General features: G+C 38.8%; 1 protein-coding gene across 2 annotated transcripts in view; it reads right to left on the bottom strand.

Moving 5' to 3' along the window:
- The window catches only part of CMSS1 (cms1 ribosomal small subunit homolog), a 237,715-nt gene that overhangs the window by 14,364 nt on the left and 207,562 nt on the right, over positions 1 to 15,789 (bottom strand). For both annotated transcript variants that reach the window (XM_062004338.1, XM_010197483.2), the window contains exons 2-3: positions 4,254 to 4,351; positions 327 to 398 (exon numbers count right to left, since the gene is read on the bottom strand). In XM_062004338.1, coding sequence (XP_061860322.1) covers positions 327 to 398; positions 4,254 to 4,351 — 170 coding nt within the window. The remainder of the gene's footprint in view (positions 1 to 326; positions 399 to 4,253; positions 4,352 to 15,789) is intronic.

The raw sequence follows: 15,789 nt of genomic DNA, 5'->3' as shown, positions 1-15,789 counted from the left end.
GGAGCCTGACCACACTGTTGAAATGAGGAAGATTCTGCAGCAACTGAAATTTCACCTTTCTTTGAGAGTTCCATTTTCTCAATATGCCACACTTGTAAGTGGGATGTAGACATATACACCACTTCAGCTGAGTACAGACACAATGCCACAGTTCAGGTTGGGAATAGGTATAACAAGTAGGAAATTCTGTTCTTCTCTACAGGAGGCTGCAACATTATCATCGTTTTATTTCTCATTGTCCTAGGGTTGTACCAGTTCTGAACCTTGGAACAGCAGGTACACACACACATGGCCCAGCCCCCAAATACACTTTCAGACATTCATACCTTCTTTCTCCTCTTTGTCTTTACAGTGCTCTCTTGTTTTTCTTCAGGCTGACTTAGAAAACACTCTGTAGGCTGCAAAGCACATATTTACAAGGAAAAAAAGATTCAACGTTAGATATCTGATTGCTTGAGGGGAAAAAAAGGTCGCCAAAGGGAGGTAAGAGGAGATACAGAAAGTGTAATGATGGGTTAGGAAAAAGCAAACAAAACCAAGTTTCCCCACCAAGCTTCCCAAGGGATCAAATTTTTAACAGTTACATATATCTGGAGTAATTTTGGAATTGAGATTTATGTTGTGGTAACCAAGAAGGGAACATAAAATTGAAACATACATGTTGTAGTCACAATTCCATGAAACAGTGAAAAGCAGGTTTTCATACATGAAAAAAAAAAAAGAATCCAGAGGAAAACATGAGCAAAATCTTTCACAAACTTTGTACTTCTAATTTTAATATTATTGTATGCGACTTTTCTAAGCTTTGCCAACAGCACTCTAAAATAACTGGGTCTAAGGTGAGCATCCAGACAGTGAAAGATACCATGGAATTAGGCGAGAATAGCTGGAAACAAAAATGCTCTGGATTTCCTTTTACATTTTGTAATGCAAAATTCAGGAAAACATGTTTTGGATTTGTTCTGCCCCATTCTTGCTTTGTCTCCTCATAGCAGGCAGGGTCAAACACACACAAGAAAAACAAATGCTGCATTTCAGAAAAATCTTCATCCAACACATGTTGCTATCATTAACCCTCTTTTCTGTCTGAGTGAGCAGCCTGAACTGGTCCATATGTACCACAGTCCCTGTTCTAGCATAAGCCAGAGTTAGGATTTGTCCTTAGCCACTTAAAATTGTCTAAAACAGAGGAAGCGAGGCACAGGCTTTCCTTGTTTTGAGCAGAGTAATTCTCTTCTCTTTTGCTTTCTTAAGGACTTCCCTGTTCATGGAAATTCAAATTAACCTACGAAGCTAAATAAGTGACTCTATGAAGAGCAATGGGAAAACAGACTGAGATGCAGGAACAAGTTCCTTGACACTAGGATGCATTTAGCTGGAAAAATCTGCTCCTGAGAGAAACAATGGAGAATTCTCTTCATATGGAGCATTAAAAAGCTCAGAACAGTAATTCTGGTACTGTCCCCTGGTGAAAGCCTGGAAGAAATTTCAGCAGCAAAGAGAGCCCATCCAAAAGCCTGAGAAGCTGCTCCTTTGTTCCCTCTTGAAGGTAGCTTCAACAGGGCCTAGAGGGCCAAAAGAAAGCTAACAGAAGTTCAGAGTATCCGAGTCCTTCTGAGCTCTCCTGGCACTGCCTTCCCCTTAACAGAACACTTCATGACAACTGATGCTATATGACCCTATCATTCAGCACACTTGTGCCTCTCCAAGCCCACTCTCATGTCCACATTGGAAGCATTTTGTGAAGCGGAACTGTTCATATCATGCCTACATTTCCCCTTTTCTCCCCACTCCACTGGCTCATTGAGCTATACCACCCTGCTCAACACAAACAAATGACCTGCTGCTTACTGCTGCTTTCTGTGCTGTGATGCAACCACAGCCATTCCACTTGCAAAAATGGTAGTATTGTGTAGAAGTGGCCCTGAAACTGGTTGAGGTTTAAAATGATACCTAGGAACTATCAGAGATTTGGCTGGAGACTGGCTACAGCCAGCAAAGCACTCTACAGCGAGTGCTGTGATGTAACACAGCCTGGATCAATGCTCACACATGAGCAGTTGGTATAGGGACCACATTGTGTTTCAAAGCCACAGTGATTTTCCCTGGCATAAACAAATACTATCCTCACTAGAAATCAGGGAATAACTGCAAGTAGCAACTCACTAACTTAAAAAAAAGATGTTCTGGAGTTAACATTGGCTTTTTGGTTTTAGTTTGTTTCTTAAAAAAGACAAAACAAAACAACAAAAAACCCTCTGACCTGACTCTTAATTCAAGTGCTTTTAAAACACCATCACACTTTTCTTCATTTCTGTCCCTAGTATTAACACTCCCAGACATTGATACTGAACTAGAGCTACTGTCTATCTTCAATTCCTGCTCTACCCGTATGCACCCCAGCTGTGCACAGACACTCAAAGACCATTTGCCAGGCATTTTAATCATAAAACTGTATATTCAACGTCATATTTTATGCAGACAATAAGCCTTTGGATTGATCTAGTCAATAGATATTACCAAGCAATCAAAAAGACAGAAAGAGTGCTAGGTTAATGATCGACTTGATGACGTTAAAGGTCTTTTCCAACCTAAATGATTATAGAATCATAGAATCCTAAGGGTTGGAAGGGACCTTGAAAGACCATCTCATCCAATCCTCCTGCCAGAGCAGGACCACAGAGAGTAGGTCACAAAGGAACTTGTCCAGGTGGGTCTTGAATGTCTCCAGGGAAGGAGACTCCATAACCCATCTGGGCAGACCATTCCATAGAGTATGATGGCTCCTGATCTTAAATATGCATATTTTCAGCATACTGAAAAATTCCACTCACTTTGGGCCCATTTCTCTCTTCATATGCTTTGTGAACTGTTTTACATAAATCTGCAAAACACTTCTAACTAGCATCTTTATGAAAAAAAATAAAACATTGCCACAGAGCTCCGCAAAAATTCTCTATCAGAAGCAAAGTTTTCTCATTGATGTTTCATTGATATTCAGATGTTTAAAAGTATCATCAAATGCCATGGCTTCTTTCTTTGAAGTCAATATGTAACACTTCCAACAGCAACAGAAGTACACAGCGGGCTTGTAGTCAAAACCTTCAGTAGTGCCATGTTAAGATTCCAAATTATCTCCTTTACAACAAAGTAGGCATACATTTAGGCACTGTATACTTTTAGTCCAGCAATAAGAACTCTACTTTACTCTGACATTAAATATAATGCCATAAGAAAAAGAGAAACTTCACATTGGTGGATGGCTGTTAACTTACATGTCTTTGATGATCTACAGTCTAAAATATTTAGGCATCTGATCTAGACTGAACTTCTGACCCTTATCCAAAGGTTAGTCGCCTACCTACTCATGCAACAGCTCTTTGCATGCCACTCTTAAGCAATGGTCATTTGCATGTTTTTCTTATGCAAGACACAGAGCAGACAACCAACTGTTCTTTGATATGGCTTCCCTGTGCTGGGTGCTTTAATGCTATTTTTACATGGAAGTTCTTCAAATGCAGAAAACAGGAAATTTGTGCTGAGATCATTGATTTATGAACTAAAATGTCATAAATTCCTTGTTTGTTAATCATAGACAGAACATAAAATATTTCCTGTATTATAGTTCTAACAATTTTTTTTCCTTTACACGTTGCCAAGTTACTGGAAATTCAAATGTAGAGTGAAAACATTCTTGCATGTGTGCGAAAGTTTACATTCTAGGTCAGCAACATGTACTCTGACTTTTGGAGTTTGTGACAAAGTAAACATATCAATGCACCACTCAGATTGGAGACAAATCACTCATTTTATTTGTAAGCTTGAGGACAGCATGGAGACTAAAACCATAAATGTTCTTAATTCTATTTGATTATCTTCTGACTGGCTTTAAGATGACAATTCCACTGCAGAGCAGCTTCCAACTCTCAAGACTTTGCATGCAGAGTGAAAGGTAAAAGATTTTTGGGGAAGAGGCCTGGTAGTACCATTCAGGTAGGCATCTCTACTTAGACACTTTGTAAGAGACGGGCCTGGCAACCTCAACTCACACAAAATAAGAGTGAATTTATTATTGAAACGTACTGGAATGTGATCACTTCCAACTAAGGCAAAATAATTTAATAAAACATTATTATTACATTAACAGATCAGTCAAAGACTGAAAAAAACTGTCCCCTTACTGAACAAAAGTGGACTACATTCCCCCATGCATTATCATCTCTATGCTCTACATAATCACTAAATTTACAAACCTTCTTTCTTTTCTTTGTCACAGCAGGTTTGGAATCTGAATCTTGATGGGTTCTCTTGTTACCACTTACTTTCTCAATAGCTTCATCACCTGCAGGATCTAATGAGAAAAAGTTTTTGTTACTGTTTTTCATATCTGTCTCTTATCTTTGCATTCAAAAATAGAGATAAAATCTTCAGCTGAAAGGTTGTCACAAAAACAGAATCTCAAGATTGGCAATAAATACAGCTGTAATAGTTTTAAAATCATTTTAGAACACTGGAATTTGGAATTTATTCTACGAAAAGTCCCACGTTTCCCTTTCTCTTCACATTATTACATCTGGCAGACAATATATTTCTTTATCTTGTTGGAATGCTGCACAGTGGGTGCCAGCTGCAGCATCACAAGTAGAAATATCTAATATTTTCAAAATCTCCCTTGAATTAAGCTAAGCAGTGAAAAATGAAAGATGATGTTTTTGATAATCTACATCTCAAGTCACATGCTATCTCTCTGCATTATTTCAGAACAAGTAAAACATCATCTTGAATCTGTTAGTACTGCATTCACCATATATAATTACAGACCTATCTCATTAGACCCCAAACCAAGCAATTGCACTGGTACTGAAGACTAATGGCACTATGGTCTATAGGATCCCTGTAAAAATACATCTTTCTTGCTACGTTTGGTGACACTTTCTTCAGAATAAGTCACCTCCTCCTACTAAAACAAATCTTGTAGATGAAGGAAGAGGAAAAAACACCAAGAAATCAAAAACACAGAAAAATGCACAGAAAAACCACTCCAGTGTCCACTTAAAAACCTCAATGGCTTACTGACACCAACTATCTAAAAGAGAAAAAATTACAAGATTGGCAAAATGTCCTATTGTATAAAAATATACGCAGACTTTCTCTGCAAGTGTATTTTAATTGTGAGTCTCTTACTTCAGTAACAATTAGGCAAAGGTATCACTCCCAAAGTTTAAACAAGATGTCCACAAGACTAAAAAATGGCTTATGTTCTGAGAGAAATCTATTGAAATAAAGATGTTTGTACACATTCTCCAATTTTATATCTACAGAGAGACTTCGGGGGAAAAAATATACACAATATTTCCTTCTACCAGTACCATATTAATGCTTTAGATATTAGTGCTTTAGATATAGCATCCAAACACAGAAGTTTCTGCTATGGACTGAATTACTTCCCTGATCACTGCCAAAAGCACTATCATCCATCAAACTGAAAAACTAGAATTGAATAATTAAATTTCTGCATCTGGAATATTTCTGCTTAACAGGTAGTCATTGTTGCAAACTCTTATATTCTGAAATTACAAATTCTCAGCTTCAAGCTTAAATTACTTACTTTGAATGAAGAGGAACAGTACAATTTCTTAAGCATAGATTCATAGAATCATTATGGTTGGAAAAGACCTTTAAGATCATCGAATCCAACCACTAAAGCGTTACCCCAAGTATGCATCTATGCAATCACTAGCTGTGAGCAGAGTAAAGTGATGGCCAGAGAACGTGAGAGAGAGAATAATGTATGGCCGGTATTTACTAATTCCATGTTGAAATACCTATGTATTGGAAAAAGGCCAGTGAAAGGATATGTGAACAACATGTCAAAGAATCTTAAGTAAAAGGATATGATGGTGAAAAAGGAACCTTTATTCACTCACAGATGCAACATGACAGATGGCAATAACGCAGTAGCTTTGAAAATCTTAATGCGACAGAACAGGTAACAAAATGGGAAAATATTTATGCCTGGAAAGATACCATTTGGTAACTTTCTCTCCTTGTCCTACTTTAAAAAGTTTGTTTAACAGTCAGTATCCTAAAGCTGAGTTGTGCCAGTTGTTAAGAGTTCAAAAAGTTTTGGAAGTTGCAAGCTAGTAAGTGAAGAAAATAAGTGAACATCTTAGCAGGCTGTATGTCATTTGTCATGAAATCTTACTTGACATAGATTAGATTCTTGGCAAAACACAAGAGCTTGAGAAACACAGCAGCAACCAAGAAGAGAATTTGTTTTCTGTACAGTACAACTAAGAGACACCTAAGTGAAGGGACTAGATAAACATGTTAATGAACTTGATCCAGACAAAAACTAACACCATGGAAGAAACAGCAGCATCCATTTGCATTTCAATGCAGGACGAAGACACATTCTGAAAACTTAAATGTGAATACACCAAGAAAAGTCCCCACTTTCCAGATCTAGGGCAGATGTACAAATGTGTGCAGCAAGAGGACACTGTAGCTCAGATGGCCTATTTTTTGCTTCCTTGTCTTCGTAGGCACAGCCACCAAATCATCAGCTTAACGGATTGCAGTCAAAGCATTAGAACCCATGTAGGGTGAGTGGCTGGTGACAGGGTAAGCACAGGGATGTCACCCCTGCCAACACTTTACCACAGACTAGCTGTAACACTAAGCTGTCCCTTAAACTGGTGCTAAGGCAACCTCAGAGGACGCTTGGCAGCCAGCCATTCTGGCATCTCTTCTCAAAGGATGACCAAGGGAGGTGCCAAATCTAAATCTCAGCCTTACTTGTATACTAGGAAGTATATAGCACTGATCTCCAAGAGTTGCCCTCATGAACTATTTTCCTTCTCTTCTGATGGACAAGCTGAGATTCTTCTTCTGAACTACCATTTGGATTATGAACAAGAAGAATGAGCAGTCATCCCCAGTACGGCTGTCACTTTTGATAAACATCACTGTTACTGTCCCAAGACTGTTCATCAGACATTGACTGAAGGTAAAAAGTTTTCTGAGAGAGTTTATTGGCCTGCAGTAGTAAAAAAGAGAGAATACTCCAAAGCCACTCTCCCCATCCATTTTTTTTTTAAACATCATCAATATTTATATGGGTTTGCTCTATTATAACTCTTTTCTTAATGCATAAAAAATACTAACACATGGCAGGAGATGAACAAGGGAAGAGAGAAAGATGAATGCTGGGGGGACTGAAAAACTTATCCTCCTTCTGTTCTCCTGAGGATGTTTGAGTGCTCCTGCACCAACGCATGCCCCTGCACGGCAACAGCTCTAACCCTTGCTACTCCTCTCTAAAGTCACTGACCACTTACATCCTTTGGCCACTCTGGAATCTCAGACATGTCACTTCATTAAAAGATGCTGAAAAATTACATCCTCCAGGATACATTTGAAAGTTTGAAAAGATGTCTTGTTAACACAGCTTTACCAATGTGCATTACCATGGGTTTGTTTCCCCCTGTATCACTCTTTCCCTGGCAAATTTCCTGTGCTGCATTTTGGCAGGACAGCATCTGTGAACTCAACACTGACTTTTGTTTCTTCTGCCCTGACTCCAGAGATACTGGAGTGATCAGGTTTTACACATACAAGCTCCACACCTCTGGGGTTCTGGATGCACTACATCCAAGCAGGCCGTGGAGTGATGATATAAACAAAGTACAGGAAAGAAATCCGAACTAAATGCTTCTTTGTCTTTCTTGCCCATTGTACTTGAACCTCAAACACTCATTCAAGAGTATATCTGTCCATACCTCACTAAACTGAATTGCTGAGCCAGCTCTTTCTCGACTATTTACTTCACATTGGAAATAAATGAGAATTGTGTAAAAGATTTAGGGGAAGCTGCCTGTGATCTTTAAGCATTCCTTCTTAAATCTCACTTGGCTGGGTCTGAAAGGCAAACAGTGGTCATCTAAGTTTTAAATAACCTCTTCTCCTCCTCATAACTAAAAGACATGCTGCTAGCAATAGCAATCTAAAACTGGACAAATGGTTGCCATGATCTGAAATAGCCTGACAAACAATGTACCACCTGTTCACTGCTCATCTGAGTTTTGGACTGCACTTCACGACACAACGTCCTCTGCTTTCAGCCAGAAGTGAGAGAAAAGGGAATAAACATCTAGCCCTAGACTCAAGAAACATCTGTGAAAACAGTTCAAATTTGAGCACCTATCTGAAGTACCTGAATATCTTTATTTCATACAACAGGAGAACTTTTTATATGTTCCATAAACAGCCACTTACATACCAGTCAAACCAGCAGCTGGTTTTGAGCTGTGATTGTGATACCATGTCACAAGCATTTTGTTGTGGGCATCAAAGTAACTCAGGCCAGACTCTGTCAATCATGCTCATATTAAACAGTGTGCTTTCCCCTGCAAATAGTTACCTTGATGTCAGTGAGGTTATTCACAAAATAAATCATAAATTGATGTGAATAAATGCAGAAGCACCCAGTTCACAAATACCAAACACATGTGTATCAAAGCAACACTGCTTGCCCTGCTTTAAGGTGTCAAACTGCCCAGGAGACTCCTCTCTGCCAGAACAGGAGGGAGAACAAATCCTTTCAAAATAAGAGGTTGGCACAAATGCAGAACCTAATTGATTAATTCAACGTTGACTTTCATCTCCCTTGTGGTGCAAATGAGCAGGCAGGCAGGCAGGCATGCACTCGCTGATGGAACATCATGCTGAAAGGGTGATGTTGTTCAGTGCAGTGAATTACAGATCTTACGCAACGACAAGGTCATCAAAGACACCTGAACAGTCATGTAATGCTCTCGATATAGAAGAATGTATGTGAATGCCACAGCTCTTCACAATTTGTTTTTCTCCTTTGGTATTACATCAGCAGCACAGCACTCATTAACAAGCTTCCCAGTAATTAAGTATTGATATTTGATTTTATTTTGAACCACGTGGAAATGGAAAAAGCCATTTATGCTTCACACACACAAACGTGTCTGCATAAGACTTTTTCATTTACGGTACTGATCACTATTTAAAATCACTCGGTGCAATGGTTTCAAACTTCTTACCAATTTCTTAGATATTTGCACATACCTAAGTACATCACCATGGACACTAAATATATATATATACAGACCTATATTAATACATATACATGTCTGCATGTTTATACACATGCACATAGATGAGCACACAGATATTTATATAATTTAACAGATTTCCTTTAATCACCACCTTTATCAACTGATATATTCACAAAGAATGCACATTTTCTCGGTTATTTATACTAATATTTTTAAAGGCAGACAAGACTTTAATGATACAGGAGGAAAGACACATGCTTTGATGTGAATGCACTTTTGATCTTACAAAGCAACTAGTACATACAAACTTGTGTTTGCTAGGCTGATTCACCACTGCTGAGACTTCCTACCTTCACACGACACTTTTCTGGTCCAAAGTGATTAATAAAGAAGTTTAGTGAATATAACAGAAATAATTAATTCTTACAAGGACTAAGACTGATTGCAAAAGTGAAACACTTCTAGGCAGCACACCTCCAAATACCCTGAAATAACCAAACAAGTTCCAACTGCAAAGGAACAGAAAATAATCCTGAAATTCTTTGGAAAACACCACTTGTGGTTCAAACCAGCCTACAACTGAAATAAAGACAAAGGAAGCTCACAGAAATAATGGCAACTATGAAGAGTTCCTCGCAGCAAGAGAAGAGGAAGAAAATAATTGAGTTTGTCTGAGAGGCAAAGGAGGTATGGTGCTTAGAACTCTTCAGGAAAAATGAACATGTAATTAACAAGGAAGCTTGGAATAGAAAAACACTCTTTTGAATACATACCCAAAGGTATCTGAAGCAATAATTCCCACTAGTTTCTGGAGTTTCTTTCTGATCTGGAAGCCAAGTGAGAACAGACATCCATTGGGTAGTCAGATGATTCCCAATGACTCGGACTAGTACAGGACAAGTTAATTTCTTAACAGTAAACTAATCTCTGTGATGGAATTTGGAGGGAATCTGCTTTAAATGTCCATGAGGGAGACTCTCTCAACTTGTACTTGATATATCTGGCACTGCCCAGAGTGAGAGAGACACTTCAAGTCAGAAGAGTCTCTGGGTCTGGACAGAAATCCCTCTTTGTTATGCTCCCATCAGGACTACATATCAGTACTAAACTAAAATCCCTGACATGAAAACAAAGTTTGTGCGTAATTTATTATTGCCTCCCACATCCCTGATTTTCCCCTCCTTGACTTCCATCCCCCTCTGACTATTTCAAATATGCCTAAAATTTGGAACCAGATTTTAAATAAAGCTTGTGGTTTTTTATTTTCAACAAAAGGTCTTGTACAGCATGGAAATAGGTTCTATATTTGTTATGCTCTCTTTCTAGTTTCAATTACGTTAGAAGAAAGTATGTCCTTGTCATTACCCTGTAGGTGGTCTTGGTTCATTCAATTTGTGTGTGCTATGATAAATTAATTTCAGGCTGCTTTGCAGGCTATGTTTTCATTTCTTGGTTGATTAAATAGTACTGATCTGTGTTCATTAATCTGGGGTAAAAATATTTCTTGGGACTCTCAGCTGTAAATTCAGCAGATTGAAATACACTTGATGCTGAGTAAAATGCCAAGTGTGCTGGGCACACCTCGAGTTTTTTTTCCTAATTATCAGTTTGGATTCCTTTTCTTTGGAAGGAAGGGAGGAGAGGGGCAGGGAGGAGGTCAGAGAAAATCATAAAATTCAAGTCTGAGACTTCTCTGTTATTCTCATAGTTTTGTCCTTAAAAACTGGCCTAAATCTTCAGCAAATCAGATAAAGTAATCTTAACGTCAATGCACTACTTTGATTTTTTTCTCATTGCATTTCTCCTGCATGTCCCTTCAGATGCATACAGTGCAAGGTCAATTTTCTGTAAAATGTAACAGTTGTCAGCAAAATTGGCTCCCAGGTCCTTACTCAACCTTACTCAGTTCAGAAGCCTCCTCTTGCCACCACAGTTGTGCTGATCACAGCAACTGGGCTAAAAGTGTTGATGACAGAATTTTAACATACCATTATGGTATCACTCCTCAAAGCAGCAGTAAACACGAAGCTCAGGAAGGTCCTGCCATGCTGCCCACCATTATCCAAAGGCACAGATGAGGCCTTTTAAATTAAACAGACCTGGCTAGAGAGTTGACTAAGAAAAAAGCATTAACATTTAACATATCTTAAAGCATTGCAAGCTCAGTTATTTCCCTGACAAAAGAGAAGGGAAGCAGTAGCAGTGTGTAGCAGTGGCAGAAGCAGGTACAGAAGCCAGTGGTGCATGGCAGTGAAAGGCAAGCAGCAGCTCAAATTGCCTCCTGGACAGACCCCAATTTACTCATCTGTGTGTCACTGTCACTGCTAATCCAGAAAGCAGGTTCTCTTTCATGTCTACCAGGACAATCCTCTCTAAGTTATCTCTACAGGCAACAGGCAGCTTTCAACTTTCCTGTTGAGAAATCTAATAATAACTCAGATCCCCTAGAGTGCATGATGTAAAGCCAACTGGCCAAGCAATAGATATGAAGCTCTTTTGGTAATCTCCCAACCAGCCCCATGGAATGGCTAAGAATTCAAATTTTAATATTAATACAGTTTTTCAGACCATTTGTTGCCTATTTACCATTACAACACCTTAGACATTTCCAGTAAAAGAGATAAAATGTTAGTTACAAAAGTTATCTGTCCTTAGGGAAGATCATTACTTAGGCATTGCATCAAAAATAGATGCAACAGTGTCAGTACTCTTACATTTCTCAAATTGCTCTGACTAAATTAGAAAGGGTCTGCTGGCACTGCTAGAAAGATAAATAATTCTCCCCATCACAGCCATGCATCACCTGCAGTGTCATGACTGAGAAAGCCAGATGAGAGATTTCAGAATAAAAAATGTCCAAACATCCCCAGACCTCCTTGAATGAGGATTAGCTAAACTCTTTAAACAGTATAGTAAAACAAGATTTAGTCTTATAAATAAGTAAGAGAACATATATAGTGACAGGAAATAATAAATTCATATTTAATTGCATCAAAAGACAATATTACAGCTCAGTGGAAATCTTTGATACAAGAAGAGACTGATTAAGATTTCATACTTTTCTTTCCAGGGTTATGAACCAAATGAAGGCCTTAAAATACTTGGTTATTTCAACCATTTGGAACTAAAGAGGGAAAATTGTGAATCAACTTGTATCTGTTACTAGAGGTTAAGAAGTTGCATGTGAAGCTGGGTTGCAGGTGATTGCTAGTTAGTTACTGTCCCTTTGTCAACTTTCCAGGTCAGCCTACTGCAACAGAGAACAGAGCTGCCCTCCTGCCTCAGCTGAGATCATCTTCAAGGGAATTATATGCAGTGTCAGTGCTCCGTCATCCCAAGCGAGTCATTGTTCCCCCACAGTCCGGTCACTATTTTACCTTCCCATCTCTATGAACTAAAGACTCTTTTTCCAATCCAGGCCTACTGAAGAACAACAGTACATTTTCATATATGTGAGGATGCCTTGAACTGCAGATTTTACCTCCCAAGGTACTTTAAAAAGGATATTTTAAAGTGTACTTCTAAGGCATCAAAAATAAAGTGTAATTGTGAAGCATACAATATGCAACTGAACAGAAATAGACACGGTCCTATCAAAGAGTCAAAAGTGCTTCAATTTTGTCCCATTAGGTACTATTCAGATGGCCTAAGCTCCTTCCTGGTACAAGCCCATACCAAGCCAGAGTCTCTTGAAAACAGTCTGTAGGAATTCCCTGTAATAGCTTCTAAGTATTTGCAATAGTTTGTACTACAAAGAAAAAGACAACACTCTTACAAAAATGGAAACCCCTTTCCTGCACAGTTCAGAAACCACATCTACCACAAAAAATTGGTTTTGCCCAATACCTCTGGTAACAGGATATTGAGTTTAGGTTCCTCTTTTTTATACCTAATGTCAATTTAAATTAAAATCACTGCCTGTTCAAGGAAAAAAATAACAGATCTTAACAGAAGAATATAAAATTAATTTTCACTGTACTTTGATGTGATAATTTTTAACACACAGATATAACTATCTGCCGTACAAAAGATCTCCCAGAGAACACTGCGAACAGCTGCCTTTCCTTTCTCCCTTATTTTTAACCTTTTCTCTTTAATATTCAAAATGCGTAGCTCTAAACTCATTTTTGACATATCTTGACTTGAAGGGTGGGAATGAACCAAAAGACAAATTAAAGGGTATACTGGAGAGTAAGAGCAGAGGAAATTCTCTGTTACACACAAGTAAGCACAGAGGAATTACCTTCATATTACCAGAGTTAGACCCAGCTTGTAGTAGAGCTATATGTCTATTCATAATTTGACTTTTTCATCTTTATATATTGCCTTATAAGACAGAAATATGTCTCAAGGAGTAACAGCACCACCAAGGTAAGAAGGGAAAACTCAATATTCATTTAGTCACTCTAGTTTTAAAACCCATAGTACGCAAAGGGCAAACTCAAAGACTTTACACGTTAGAAATACGACAGGTCCTTTTATTGTTTGCTGTTCAACTTAATTTCTTCTTGACAGGCCTGTCAAACAACAGCAACCAGAGCCTGAAGATACAATAATACATTATCAGAGTGAAAGTCAGTTCCGTTATTTGCTCTAGTACCCTTCGCCAATGACACCGCGAATGAAGGCTCAGATGCCATCCACAAGCTGCTGCAGTCTCCTCATTACCCTTTCTTCTCTTCTCTCAAACACTTTTATGCAGAATCTTCCGATAACCTCCTTAAATCTCAAAATTCGGTTTAAAAGCATATTCCTAGAGAGAGGAGGAAGAGAGAGACTATCTTCAAGACCCGCCTGGACATGTTCCTTTGCAACTTGATCTAGGTGGACCTGCTTCTGCAGGGGAGTTGAACTAGATGATCTCTAAAGGTCCTTTCCAACCCCTACCATTCTATGATTCTATTATTCTATTTTGTTTGTTTACAAGTAGCATAAATTCTGTCTCTTTACAAACCTACTGGATGAACATTACAAAATTAAACACCTAACCTTGTAAAAAAGACTTCTCGACAGATCGAAGGCAGCACATACCCTACAGTCAGTTTAGAAACCACTGAAAAGGATCCAAGCAATACTGTGCAGCAGTTTATGATAGTAAAAGGACACTCCATCCAACTCTGAAAAATAGCAGAATGAGGTAAGCCAGAATATAGTTGATCATGTTGGAATTTGGTCAAGATATTATGGTTCACATATCTCACCTTATGAAATGCTCAATGGGATCTTTGAAGAAAAGTACCTAGGAATTTGGGTTCAATCAAAAGAAACATCAGTCCACAAATAATGGTTTCAGAATGCATGACTGCATTAGGGTAAACCCTGTAAGGCTGGCTTGAAATAGTATCAATCCCAACATAGGCATCTGATAGAAGAAATAGCTTGGGTTCTGGAAACACAAATGATTCCAGAGCAAATGCTACCAAAGAAGGCTGAGTAGTCAAAGAGAAAAACTGCCTACAAAGAAGCAGAAAAACCATTCAGCATCATAAACCACAAGTTACGAGTCCAGGAAATGCTAGTTGTAAACTAGGGCCTAACTCCCTACTACAGTTCCCATTTGATGGTGTGAAAACTCAAGCAAAAGCAATCCTAAAGAAAATTTGAGTGTATACAGCTGTCAAACAAAATATGATTCCATCCATCTTGAAGAACTTAATACTATCACTCTTAAAGCCTTTTCCCCACCTTTCATGAGTTTCACATTACTAGGATGGGTCAAGCAACATTTACAGCCCTTTACACAAACATCACTGGTCTATACAAGTCTAACAAAAATTCAACATTCCATCCTCAATCCATCCAGTACACTATTTGTATAAGCAAGAAATCACCTTTTCTCCAAAATCTTCTTATAGGAGAAGTACATGTCACAGCTCCTGGCAAAGTCTGACTATCCCTGTGCTTTAGGACCTGCTGAGTTCTGTGATTCATTCTTTTTCTAAGACTTACCTATCCATGAAGGTGAAGAGTACCAACTCATGTTGTACATATTCCTTCCCTTATCCTCATCTCCTCTACGGTCTGAATGGAGGGATACGAGGTGATTTGAATATCTCAGCACTGGCAAGACAGGCAGAAGTGCACTGGCACTGTGGAGCTGGAATTGGTTGGACTGGTCTCAATTACATCAGGGTATCAGGTATTACTTCTGGAGAGAGTCCAGTGGAGGGTTACCAAGATGATCAGGGGACATGAGCATCTCTTTTTAGAAGAAAGGGTGTGAGATCTGGAGCTGTTTAGCCTGGAGAATACTGAAGGGGTCCTTGTCAATGCTTATAAATACCTGAAGAGCAGGTGTTGGGGGCAAGTTTGTTGGGTTTTTTTTCTGTATTGTCCAGTGACAGGTTAAGGGGTAATGGACATAACCCGGAACATAGAAGTTCCACTTAAACACAAGGAAAAAGTTCTTTCCTGTGAGGGTGAGGGAACTCTGGCACAGGCTTCCCAGGGAGGGTGTGAAGTCTCCTTCTCTGGAGGTTTTCAAACCCACCTGGACACATTCCTGTGTGACCTGATTGAGGTGAACCTTCTTGAGCAGGGGGGTAAATGGTTAAAACCTATGATCTCTAGAGGTCCCTTCCAACCCCCGCCATTCTGTGATTCTGTGTCAACCTGAAGTGAAGACAGCACAATGCTATCAGTGCATAATGATGTTATTATCATGTACATTTAGAATGTCACTACTTACACAGTGACAGTA

The sequence above is a fragment of the Colius striatus genome, chromosome 1 (assembly GCF_028858725.1).
Source record: "Colius striatus isolate bColStr4 chromosome 1, bColStr4.1.hap1, whole genome shotgun sequence".
NCBI classification, from domain to species: domain Eukaryota; kingdom Metazoa; phylum Chordata; class Aves; order Coliiformes; family Coliidae; genus Colius; species Colius striatus.
Note: the sequence above shows the minus strand (reverse complement) of the source record. Positions and strands in the feature narration are given on the sequence as shown.